The sequence below is a fragment of the Curcuma longa genome, chromosome 13, assembly GCF_044706935.1.
Source record: "Curcuma longa cultivar G26 ecotype Majalengka, Jawa Barat chromosome 13, ITB_CL_G26_1.1, whole genome shotgun sequence".
NCBI lineage: Eukaryota > Viridiplantae > Streptophyta > Magnoliopsida > Zingiberales > Zingiberaceae > Curcuma > Curcuma longa.
Window position 1 is genome coordinate 6,188,398 of NC_133873.1, and position 13,697 is coordinate 6,202,094.

The following is a 13,697-nucleotide window of genomic DNA, read 5'->3' on the forward strand; positions in this document are numbered from 1 at the left end:
AATAATTAGACAAATTCCATTTTGCTTCCACCCCCATACTTTTATCCATTATTTCATTGTACCCCTTCCTATTTTAAAATATTATTTGTCACCTGCAAAATATGATAAAAAAATTCTTCATTTTAACAAATGTGTCTCTCTCCTTATGACATTCACAATCATCCTCGTTATAACACCCTCCACTTCATTAAAAAGTATTGGGTTCATTACCACATACTCATTATAATAACATACCTTTTTCATCATATCCCTTTTAATATTAGCATTCATGATTTATGGGTCTTACCGTTAAAAAATAGTCATTAAAAAAATAACGTTTTATTTAATTTTTAATTTTAAAATGTATAAATTTTTAATAAAAAATTAAAATTAATCGTTAATAGTCGTTAAAACTAACTGTTTAATAAATATAATAAAAAATTTACATGTGGGGTGGGCCAATCAGGGGGCTGGCCCACCCCACTGCCACTTGAAAGCGTTCAAGACCTTAAATGCGTTCAAGTAAAAGCAAAACTAAATTTAACAAAGCATACTCTAGGAGATTCTTTTAGCCCAAATCAAGACTTTTCCCTCAAGTTGTAAATATTTAGGAACCTAAGCGTAAACAAATAATGGCTTATTTGTAGATTACATGGATGTAAATGTAAAAAATGCTATAAGATAAAATAAATAGGTAAATTGGGGAACCTAAGGTAACAATTCTGATAATTTTCCCCATCTAACATGCTATTAGAGTTAACCTAAGGAAATAATTCTACTAAATGCTTATTAATTAACTATAGATGAGCATTGCTATATTTTTATATATGTGAGAAATTGTGCCTTTCAATAAAACACTGAAAGCCTGACATGTAAAGTTCCATACCTGAGAAAACATGCCAGAGAGATTTTCATCTCGAGATGCACCATTTGAATGAAGTATTGAATTGAGATGCCTTTCACACCACTTATTTGCCTAATAAGTGGTTCACAATAAGTTGCTGTTGTCACCAACTGATTACTAGTGGCATATTAGCCTTAAATATATAGAAATTACCTTTGCACCAAGAACAAAAAATTGACTGGCACAACCAGATGTATCTGCTTCCAGGTACTTTGAAACTATGCTCAAAATTGTTTTGTTTAACATACACTGAGACTGACTCAAGCATGTAGAGTCATCCCACAATTCCTACAAATTTGTTAAGTTGACCACATAAGAACGAATCAAAATTCATGAATGTGCTTCCAGAATTTATCAGCAATGTGGATGAAAAAGAATACACATTAAAAAGGACAGCCTCGTGCAAGAAGCTCCCACCAATGCAGAGTTTCGGGTTTATTGTATACAATCTTACCTTGCATTGCAAGAAGCTATTTTCGCAACTTGAACTCATAACCACAAAGTCATACGACAGCAACTTTACCGTTGCGCCAAAATTTCCCTTCTTGAGATTTGAACTCAAGATTTTCCACTTGCTAAACGGGTGTTCTAACCAACTATGCTATGAAAAAGAATACACACTAGAAAAACTAATTATGGTCAAATTCCCTTAGCACTTTCATCCTACTATATGTTTTTCAAGGAAAAGTCGAGTCAACAGTTTGTCAATATATCAATTAACAACAACAACCAAGTTTTAATCATGTGTACCAAGGTTTAAAATATCGAGCCGTGCCGGAGTTTCGGTCCTGGACCGGAACGATACAGTTTCGGTACTGTATCGTACCGTGCCGGTATAGTTTCGGTATTTTTAAAATATAAAATATATTAATTAAAATAAAAAATTTAATCTAAATATTTAAAAATAAAAAATAAAATTTTTTGATAATTTTATAGGTTTTAATAAAGCCTATTTAAACTATCCTAAATTATAATTTTGAACTATAGCTAGGAGTTAATTATTAAAATCCTAATTAAACCTAAAGTTTTAAACAGAAAAAATAAAAAAAAATCGCGCGATCGCGGCCGGCGCGGAGCGTCACCGGGCCCAGCGGTGTCGCCGGCCCCGGGAGGCTCCTCCGGCGGCGTCGCCGAGGCCACGCGACGCCTCCGGAGGCGTCGCCGAGGCCGGGCGACGCCTCCGGCGGCGTTCCCGGCCGGATTTCGTGTGCCGGCGCTGTGCCGGTGCCGGTGCCTCGTCGGAACGAAAAATTTCGTGCGTATCGTCCGATACGGCACGAGATTTCAAACCCTGACGTGTGCTTCTTTTCCCGATAAATTTCAATCAACTATTTAAGAATATATATAAACTTATAAAGTCAACCTTTCATGTACTTCGTCTCCCTTCTTAATCTTTTTTGGATTACACTTTCCCAATGTTTCATAGTATGACTCATTAACTTAATGCCCCTATAATTCACACAATTTTGTACATCTCTTTTGTTTTTAGGCAACCATAGGTGAGGATGTGATGCATAGTGGTGGAGAATTTTGTAGGTAGACATGATGACGTCCTTGATGTATTGGGCCAACAAGAAAGTTGACTCTTTGAGCACTATTCCACAAGCCTCAATCAAAGGCCTCCGAGACCAATTTAGGAATGATGTAAATTGAGCATCAAAATCTAATGTTACACTAGTCAACTTCTAGGCATCAAGGTAGAGAAGAAGTTGTTTAATGTGTAAATATCTATGATCCCCTCAAAGATCCATTTGAAGCTCCATAGTTACATAGATCTAAGTGGCCCCTAAAATGTTACATAAAGTTCAAAAGGAAATCCATCTGGGTATAGGGGACTTGTTAGGTTATATGTTGCACAAGGCACATTTGACTTTTGATACTAAAGAAGGGGTATTCAATCCACTAAATTGCCCAATCCTAGAAGCTAGAGTCTGAACCACTAGAATTAAACCTGGTGCTCAAAGGTCAAAAACATGTAAATTTTGTAGGATATTTCAAGTATAATATCATCCTATTATATTGTTTAAGGTTATAGGCATAAAAGGATGAAGTAGCATTTAGCATCTTGAGGTAGTTTCTAAAAGGAAGGATAAAAAAAGCTTTCTTCCATCAATATGTCACCATAAAATAAATAGCAAATATTCAGTTATATTCGGTCTTATATTAGAAACTTCAATGGCATTGAAAATTTAAAGCTGTATGTTCAAAACTTGACTCAAATATGTTGCTAATATAAACTGATTAACATTCAACATTATCAAAGGCAGAATATTTTCCCCCAAAAAAAATGCCATGCAAGAAAAAAAGATATGTTACACATATAGAAGAAGAGAATGGATGAGTGTGATATGTTTAAATCAACAACTATGGTGCTTACAAGTCATTATTGAGGACCAATTGCTTCTAGCTCCTAACCAATATAATTTTCCACGTGTATTATGGAATTTAATTTAGAAATAAAAACAACTAAAAGATCTTTTAAATAGAGGCTAATAACATGTTAAATCACATTAAATTGAAAACATACAAGAAATAAGTGTGATAGGATACTGAAAGATATTGAAGTAAAAGAGCCTGGTCTGCAAGTTGGTCGAAATTTCCAAGTTGGTTGAGCAGCGAGATTTGGCACTCCAAAGCCTGTAACAAAGTTATCGAATAAATATATCTGTGGTATTTGCAATATAGGATTGCAACTAGGAGTTTTATAACTTCGGAGAATGAATACTACTAAGAAGGAAAGAAAAAACAAGGACAGCATATATGGTTCTTCCATCCTAGAATTTCTAATTACTATGCAAGAAATAAATTATACGATGCCAGCTCAGTTGTGCTTTTCTAATTATTGCTTGATCTTTTTACCTTGATATGAAACATATAGAGCATATGGATGATAGGTACATATATCAACAGGCTCCTGTTGCTTAAAAACTAATTCAACAGAACCCTAAGAATCAAAATGTCTCTGTTACAGAATAAATTACCCACCTTTGCACCAATAAAAAAAATGGCATGTAGGCACAACAAAAGAATGACATGTTGGCGCTAAGGGGTGCAGTTGAGCATATAAAGAAACAAAATGGTAAGGTCAAGAAACAAACTATCATAACTAGACCAAGTGCAAAGATGGAAGTGTCTAGGGAAATAGGGTACTAAATGACTTACGAAGTTATTCAACCTGATATTAAAAATAAAAAAAAATGTCTAATCAATGAAAAGTAATTACTCTAGTCTCCTAGTATAAAAAACAAAGGAGATATACAAAATTATATGTATTATAAAGGCATTAAACTAATGAGTCGTAGCGTGAAATCTTAGAAAAGAGTGACTCAAAAACATATAAGGAAAGAGACCAAGATGACACAAAATCAATTTGGATTCATGCTTGAAAGGTTGATAATAGAAGTTATACATCTTCTTAGATAAGTGATTGAAAAGTATCAAGAAAAGAAGCAATGCCTACATGTAGTATTCATGGACCTAGAAAACATTTATGATAGAGTCCCAAGGGAAAGTATGCAGAGAATTATAGAAAAGAAATATGTTAACGTAACATATATTGAAATAATTAAGGATGTAGGATGATGACAAGTAAAAACTCTAGGTGGATTAACTAAAACATTTCTTATAGAGATAAGGTCACATCAAAAATCAGCTCTAATTTCATTTCTTTTTACATTAGTCATGGATGAACTAATTGAACACATCGAGGACACGTTACCATGGTGCATGTTGTTTACAAATGGCATTGTTTTGGCCGATGAGACATGTGAAGGAGTAAATGCAAAGCTCAAATCTTGACAAAAAACACTGAAAGTAAAAGGTTTTGAGCATAATAGAGGAAAAACGAAATATATGTAATTTAAGTTTAATAGTATTAGATGCTTTACAAAAAACACTGGAAAATATATGTAATTTCCCCGGACCCCGCAAGCTTTGTACCGGGCTGCCCTTTAGTATTAGATGCTTTAAGATAAATGTTAAGATAAATGATGACGAGTTATCTATAAATGAGAGTTTTAACTTTTTAGAATTGTTTTTATTGAAGGATGGAGAGTTGATAAAGATGTTTTACATAGGAAACAAATAGGATGATTGAAATGGAAGATGACATCAGATGTTTTTTATGATTGTAAGTACATCTAAAGCTTAAAGAAAAATTTTACAAAATTATAATTAGACATGTTATGTTATATGGAGTTGAATATTGGAATATGAAATAAATACGCAAGCACAAGATGAAAGTCGCAGAGATAAGGATGTTAAAATGGATGTGCAAACATACGATGATGGATAGGATAAAAAATGAGAACATTAGAGAGAAAATAAAAATTGCGCTTATTGAGAGAAAATTCCATGAGACACATTTATAATGGTATGGATGCGTACTTAGACATCCAATAAATGTCCCAATTATGCAAATTGAGACAATGACAAATATGCACATTAATAAAGGAAGAGGGAGATCAAAAAGACTTAGTTAGCAACGATAAAACATGGTAAAATTCATTTAAATATATGTGATGATATAATAGAGAATCGAGTCCAATGGCATAGGAGGATCTATATAACAAATCTCATATGGTGGGATAAAAGCTTGGTTATGCAACAACATTATATAACTAAAACGAGTATGAATCTCCTGTGTGTGCCAAGAGAACAACCATCATACCAGCATAGAGTGGTAACTCGTAATGGGTAGCAAACCTTAGTGATTGATTCAAAAAATTTAACAAAGCAATCATATAGGTACAAACTAATTTGAAAATCCTTTCATAATTAGATGTTCATTCAAACCAATTCCAAAATCCTTTCATAATTAGATGCACATTGCTCAGATTTAAGGGGCATACAACTCTTCTTTAGCTGTCACTATTCTAAATCTCTCAATTGGAGAAGACAGTCTTTCAAACTACAGTTTACAACCCTTTAGTTTAAGATTTATTCAAAGATCAAAAAATAAAATAACAAACTGAATATTATCCAGTAAGGCAAATGAAGTGCCCCCATGGGCCATAGCCGAGTTGATACTCGTGTGATAGATTTGCAACAAAAGTAAGAGAAATGAAGTTCTATAGAGAGAGAGAGAGAGAGAGGAAACCCCTTCAATTTCAAACCCTAAAAATCAGATAAAATTATGCCTCATTCAAAAGAGACTACCAACTAATCGACTCGAGTCAAAGCAGACAAGTAAAACTGCCTCATTCAAAGTGCATTTGATAATTTGGTTGAAAATTCCACCACTTTTTTTCTTGAAATAGTTTATAAGATGAACAAAAGAAAGCAGGATCAGATAAAATGAAAAAGAGAGATAAGATCCCTTACAGTTGAAGATTTAATGGCTTTGATTAAGCTGTCCAAGTCATTCCTCTTCGTCTCGCCTTCCATCTGCCTCATTGTTGGCTCACTCATCCCTTACTCTCCCTCAATCATTGCACACTGCATTGTACTCTGGTTCCTGCCTCATCTATGTTTATGTTAGTGAAAAATCAGAAACAAATCTGCTTGCAGGAACAATTCATGTTACTCTTCAATTCCAGTTTGTAGACATCAACTTGCAGTTGTTAGATCATCATTGTCTATGTGTAACCACCAAACTTCATAAAAATATAAAAAAATTTAAATTTGTTAACCTTAATTAATCGATTAAATAATTTCCATAGCCACAAAAGTACGAGCAATTAGTGTCTAGTTGTCTGCAAGAATATAGAGATGTGCATGATACTTATACTGGATCTTGCATGTTTGTGGTGATAGATAAGCTCGCAGTGTTATAATGCATCTGCATTTGCCTTTCTTGCTATGCTTTTACCTAATATTTTTGCTGCAACTTTGTGAGTTTCTCATACTAATCTTACTAGCACCTCTATTTATACTTGCCTCCTAAACAGTATATGGCAGGTGGTACAAGTGTCAAAGTCAGGTTGCTATGTTCGTATTATATTTGCTGCTCTCTAACCCATCATTACAATTCAAATCAACTTTTTACATGACTTATGGAGTTTTCCATCATTTTATTGCATTTTTTGCTTGACAATTATGAGCCTTGATATACTTTATCTTATTTCTTTAGACATGTTTCATATAATTCCCTTCTAATATATTATTCTCATTTCATTATTATACCTCTGGGTGTAATGTTAACGGCAAGTGTCAAACACGAATCAAGCAACGAATGTAATGAGGATATCAACAGGATAATTATGCACTAGCGAAAAGAAGACCTGTGTTGACCAATACAGGAGTACCCACCTGGTATGACGCACGTCAAAATAAGAACCTCTCCATATAATAGGATCTACAAATCAAGGTCCTGCAATTTACACAAAATGCAACACCCTCTTAATACAATATTATATTAAATTTTACGCTAAAGTAAACTCCAACCGAATCTCATATCTCAATCGAATTTAACCTAACCAAGTCCAATTAACACAACTCAATCCGATTAACCTAATTAAATCAAATTAGCACAACTCGGTCGAATTAACCCAACCAGTCCAGTTAACTCAAGTTAACCTTAACTGGATCAAGATTTAACTCTAACCCAAATCAACTCATCATTTCCAATTAATCTGATTCAATTAAACTCCAATTAACTCAAGTTAGCCTAAACTGGATCAACTAGAATCAACACAAACCAATCCAACCGATCCAAAGGTTTAGCACTAACTTACCCAATTAAATCAAATTAACACAACTCGGTTAATTTAATTTAAGCTAACCTCACTCCAATTTAGTTCAATTCTCCCTTAATCACCATGATCCAACCTCAAGACAAGACCTGATCAAACACATTAAACTCATGGTTCCACCCAATTCCAACAGAAATTAACCATCCAACTAATTTCCCAACAGCACAACACCTCCAACAAAACACACGCCAACCCTAATTCTGATAGAACAGCACCCAACCGAAACAACCTCTTCCACACGACTACGAACAACACAACAGAACAGAACCAACCAATCCCAAGTCCCACACGAATTCAGAACCCAATTCCAACAATTCACAAAATCAATTAATCCCCCACAGCCCTGGTTCCACCGAACAGGAACACCACCCTGTTCTACCATACCAGAAGCTTGAGAGAAGGTTTAGGGTTCACAAATCTTCCCGAGCAAGCCACCGATCCTAACAAATCCCAAAAGTCTCAACAGAAAAACCCTAAATCAAGAAAACAAATCCCTATTTGCTCACCGGCGAAGGAGACGGCGTTGGTTGGTAGGGGACGATGGCGGCAGTGCGGAGGGCGGCTTCGGGTTTCCTTCCTCTTCAGCAATCTGATGTGGCGACGGTCGGCGTCTTCTCCACGGTAGGACGCAGCAGGCGGTGGCGGAGTTGATGGCGGCAGGCGACGGCGTCGAATCGCTGCAGGCTGCTCTGCTTCTGGAAGAACGGCGACGGAGCGGTAGGGTAGCGGCGGCAGGTCGGCACCTTGTCGGTTTCCACAGTGGCGGCACGGTCTGGGAAGAGGGTAGGGCACGGAATCGAGCAGCACACGGGGGAAGAAACCGATCGCGAGATGGGAAGAGGCGAATCGCGCGCTCTCCGCCGGAGACCCCTTTAAAGCCCCCCGTCCCGAGTTCTCCGCCGGCGGACGCGGGTCGCGCGGAGAGGAGGCGGGTGACGCGATGGCGCGGTTGCAGGTCGCGCGGAGAGGAGGCGGGCGTCGCGGTTGAACAGGGAACAATCGCGGGCTTTTTTTTTAACGTTATAACGCGGAGTAACAGTGATTTTAATACAGGGTAAAAAAATTGTAACAACTGATTCGCTTTCTTCACTAATCAAATGATCTCCGATTTAATTTAAATTAGTTTTATTCATTTTATCTTCGTAAAATGAATCTTTCCATCTTTTTATTTTATCAAAACTTCTTTTCTCATCAACCAAACTAAGTGGTTCATTTTGATTCAAAATCAATCCACTATAAAATAATAATAATTTCTTGTATCTTACATTCAGTAGCCTAATGGGTTTCGACTTTAATGATTTACATGTTTAACCTAATTATAGATTCGACCCATTAATCTAAATGAGCTTGACTAATTTAGACTTCAACCCACTTAATTCGGCTCAATTAAAAACTCAACCTTTAATTGGTTAATTTTATCCTTAAAATTTATAATATCTTATAGAATCTCCTACCCTCAAATCTAAGCAACCTCATGTCCCGTCTTAGGATCTCGGCAACTCTATGTCCCCACATATCTCAGATCTCAGCAACCTCATGTCCCGCCCTCGGATCTCGACAATCTCATGTCTCAGTCTTGAATTTCGATAACCTCATGTCTCACCCTCGGATCTCAGCAATCTCATGTCCCGACTTCAAATCTCGACAACCTAATCATGTCCCCGCCTTTGATCTCTACAACCTCATATCTCGACCTTGGATCCAAGGGCAAACATGGTGAATTATATGAGATTTGATTTTCATATATCCTAAAATAAGTTCAAACCCTTTTAATTTCTATTTTTACTTAAAAATATTTTTTAAAAAATAAAATACAAAGGTCTAATTATAGTCATAATCATGAGTTACTTCAACCTTTGTTGGTTTAGGTAATGAGTGATTCTCTAATAATGAAATATTCTTGTCTATCAACGATTAGGGGTATAATTTAGAATCGGAATACTTCCAATGCATAAGGTGTTCTATGATTTTTGGATTAATATTTTTTTTCAAAATTACCCTCCACAAGCCGCCATTGCTTCCTTCTTCGCTATCGCGAACGAAGAACAACAGACATCGTTCATGCGTCCCCTTGGGCGTCGATGTTGAAGAAGCCAAACATAGAAAATATGACAGTCGTCCATTCTTGACCTGCTTCACCTTTAGCTCCATGAAGGCTCAGGATCTCAGCTAAACCATGTGGGTCGAAGCTCCCTCGAGGTAATCGAGTTCGCCCTCAGAGAAGATTTGCAACTTGGCCTTGAGCTAAATCGTCTTATTAAACTTGAAGTTGTTATGGGAGAGGAGTTATGAGAAGAGGCGACGTTGACAATGAAATCTCCGTAAGTCATTGTGCACGAGGAGGCAGCACTAGCAACCCTAGGGAGGGGATGCTTGAACTACTAGGGGCAAGAAGAGGATAGCACAGTAAAATCAACTCCTAATTTAAATTGTCTGTCTCAAACCCTAACTAAATTATTCTATTAATATATATATATAATTATAAATTAATTATATGTATTTATTATATATATATATTATCAATCCATTATCATTATTAATATTTTAAATATTAAACTAATAATTATAAAATATCTATGATTAAATTAAATCTATTTTAAAAATTAATAAATTAGATTATTAAATTATCTATATTAAATCAAATAATATTTTAAACTATCTATTCCGAATTAATAATTTCGAAATGTGGTGGCAGCTAATTTCACCGACATATCTAATATCTTCGAGTCTTCAAGCCTCACTATTCGCTAGAAGATCTATATTAAATTATTATTTAAATTATAAATATAAATATAAATAATTTAGATCTGTGCAGCTTACAATAAACAGCTTTCTCCTTTGACAGATCCACCAACCACAGCTGACCAACCAATCGTATTCTCCCACAGCTCATCATTTTCTGCGCATACATTAATTATAGGACCATTAGTCTGGTAGAAATACAGTGTCGATCACCAAAAGAAACCTAAAAAGAAAATAAAAAAGGACTTCCTTATTTTATTATTTTTAATTTTATTTAAAAAAACAACTCTACTTTTTTACTATAAAAAGTACTCTTATTATATATAATAATTTTGATTAAGATTATTACAACATATCCATAATATTAAATATTAAAATTTAAAATTTAAAATTTAAAATTTTTAAATTAATCAAAATTATTTCAATTATTTTATTACAAATGCTATAATAATTTTAATTAAACGAGAGCAATTTTAAATAATTTATAATAATTTTGACATGTTTAAAATAATTTTTAATTAATATTAGAGTAATTTTAACTAACATTATATCAATTTTAGAGTTTAGTGTTTATTATTATAGATAAGTATTGTATCAGTTTTGATTAAAATTAGAATCAAAATTAATACAGTAGTATTAAAGTAATTTTAACAAATTTAAGATAGTTTTAATAAATGTTAGAATAATTTTAATTAATATTAGGACAATTTTATGACTTAGAATTTGATTTAGAATTATAAGTAGGTTGTAATAGTTTTAATCAAAATTATTATAAACAGTTGGTGAAATTAAAAAAAAATTTATAATGAAAAAAATAAAAATAGATTTCTTTTAATATTTAATGTCATTTTACCAAAGGACGCATAGATAATTTGTTCTTTAATAAAAATTTATTTTATAAAAGGAATACGTACTTCGATAAATATTAAAATATAATATATCTTTTAATAATTTCTAACGTCTATGTCGTCCTTTGATAAAATATTTAAAAATTTTTTTATTTGCAGTAATAAAAGATACTTTTTATATCATTATTATAATTGTAATGACATCAATGTGTGCTTAATTAGATAATATATTTCAGTAAAAAATAGAATTTGTCATCTCAGCGATTTCACACGGTTGACTTCATGACTATTTATAAGGAGATAAATCAAAAAACTATAGTTGACCAATATAGGAAAGGACATTAATTTCATACGGTCAGCTCCATAATTATTTATAAGGAAGTAAATCAAAAAAATTATAGTTGATCGTTACGGAGAAAAACATTGATTTCACATAGTTGGCTCGATGACTATTTATAAGGAGGTAAATCGAAAAGTTATAGTTAGCCACTACGGAGATGGACATTGTCTCGATTTCATCGAGATTTGACCCTTGTCTACTTCAGTAAATCTACCCCGTAGTAACCAACTTCAACTATGCCCCCATGAGTAAATCAAAAAATTATAGTTAACTATTACGGGAAGGTATTATCTTAACTTCGTAGAAATTCGATATTTATCCACTTCAATAAGTTGTCGTGTAGTAACGACATTAATCATTCATCAATCATGTGTGATTGATTAGATAATACATTAATGATTAATTTTTTTTGAAGATCGATTTTAAAAATTGATATGTATATTATATAATAATAATAATAATAAATAAATAAATTTAATTAGATGGTCCATTAAGTAATGATGATTATTAAGGTCCCAGCTTCAACCATGAAGCTGCAATACCCTTCCGCTCCTGTCAATGGAGAAGACTGCAGAGGGAGCTCCAAGGACAAGGAGGAACTCGTCCGGCAAGCTTCGCCGCCTTCAGATGCACGCCCCCTCCGCCATTCAGGTCGCGCCGCCTCCGCCACCGGACGCCGCCGCCGTCGGGTGGAACGTGGTCATCCCGCTCCTGTCGCCGCTGAATTGCGCAGCTGGCGGAGACCGCGCAGAGGAGGTTGTTGGGCCGGTGGCGAGGGAGGGCAGGGAGATCTCCGAGGGGCGGCCGCCAGCAGTTGAAATGGATGGCGAGGGGGAGCAGCTAGGCGGCGCTGGTAGTCTCCGGAGGCCGTGGAGGCACCCGGCGATGCCACACCAGTACCAGCCTGCTCCGGCGAACTCCACGCCGGCTTTCGTTTTTCCGCATTATTGCACGTGACGTAAAAGGATCTAAGCAATTTTCAATTTCAATGATCAATCTTCGTTCCAAAAGATTTGCCTAATTTGTCTATGTTTCACAAAGGTTGGACTGTTGACCCCGCCTTGGAGCAGAATTGAGTTGGTTTGCAAAGTAAGATCTAATTTGGACAAAGTTTTTTTTCTGTAATAGTCAATTATAATTTTTTAATTTATCACCTCATAGATAATCATGAGATCGATCATGTAAAACCGTTGGAATGGTAGATTCCACTTTTACGCAATAAACTATTGCCCCTCTCAATAGTGTAATAGTAGGAGGCACAATGATTTAGTAAATACACTTGGATTCAATTCTCATACTGAGTAATATTACGTCCATAATACTTGAATTATTGAGAAAATTGGATTGTAGTGTCAAGAGCCTTTGTGTTTCTAAATTTATTTGATAAGCAAATCAAAGGAAAGAGCACCCACCTCCAGGACTAAACCTAATTGGACCCAAGGCCTATATATCTTGTTAAGAGCAGCAAAACTCCGGATTTATTTGGGGGATGAATCAAGAGAAGATCGTCCATCTTCAAGATTAATGAGATCCAAGTCCTACATACCTAGATTAAAAAAAGAAAGAAATATTGGACTATATTAGGAAAGTATATGGAAATGTAAAGGATGTAAAGGTAGAGCTGTCAAATAAGTCAACCTATGACAAAGTAGATTAATCCATTAAAAACTTATCATATAACGAGATGGGATGAATTGACCCACCAACTTGACAGGTTGAGAAATTTCCAATCCAACCTAATTTAAGGCATATTAGGTGGGTCAATCGACTTACCTGTAAAAAAAATAAAAAAATAAAGAAAATATTTAAAATTTTAAGTTTAGATGGTAGTTTAAATAGGTCAAATTAAAATTTATAAGTTTAGATTGCAGTTTAGATGAGTCAAGCCCACTAGTTTATTGAGTTTTCTATTTTAATTTTAAAAATTAAATAAAAAATTAAGTTTTTTTTGAACCTGTTAACCAATCTAAGTTCGCCACGGATTGACTCATGTGGATCACGAACATAAACAGATCTATTTTAAAATGAGTTAATAAAATTTTAATCCAACTCATTTAATTATTTAATGGGGTGGATCAATCCAATCCAATGGACTCAATAATCCAAATTAATGGCCCTACGTAAAGGATAGAAAAGTTGGACCTAAATAAGATTTTTGATCTTAAAATATCTTTTTATCAAGGTAAAATAAA

At 34.5% G+C, this 13,697-nt stretch overlaps 2 protein-coding genes across 2 annotated transcripts; one reads left to right on the plus strand and one right to left on the minus strand.

The window, feature by feature from the left end:
- Positions 1-441: 441 nt before the first annotated feature.
- LOC141843950 (uncharacterized) lies at positions 442-7,194 on the minus strand. Its single transcript, XM_074731960.1, has 6 exons — positions 7,133-7,194; positions 6,206-6,338; positions 3,434-3,520; positions 1,037-1,171; positions 866-955; positions 442-486 (listed from the first exon to the last, which is right to left on the minus strand). The coding sequence occupies exons 2-6, from the start codon at positions 6,290-6,292 to the stop codon at positions 442-444; spliced, it is 444 nt and encodes a 147-aa protein (XP_074588061.1). The 5' UTR covers positions 6,293-6,338; positions 7,133-7,194.
- A 4,869-nt stretch (positions 7,195-12,063) lies between these two features.
- On the plus strand, positions 12,064-12,478 carry LOC141843857 (uncharacterized). Its single transcript, XM_074731873.1, has one exon. The coding sequence runs from the start codon at positions 12,064-12,066 to the stop codon at positions 12,460-12,462; it is 399 nt and encodes a 132-aa protein (XP_074587974.1). The 3' UTR covers positions 12,463-12,478.
- Positions 12,479-13,697: the final 1,219 nt, after the last annotated feature.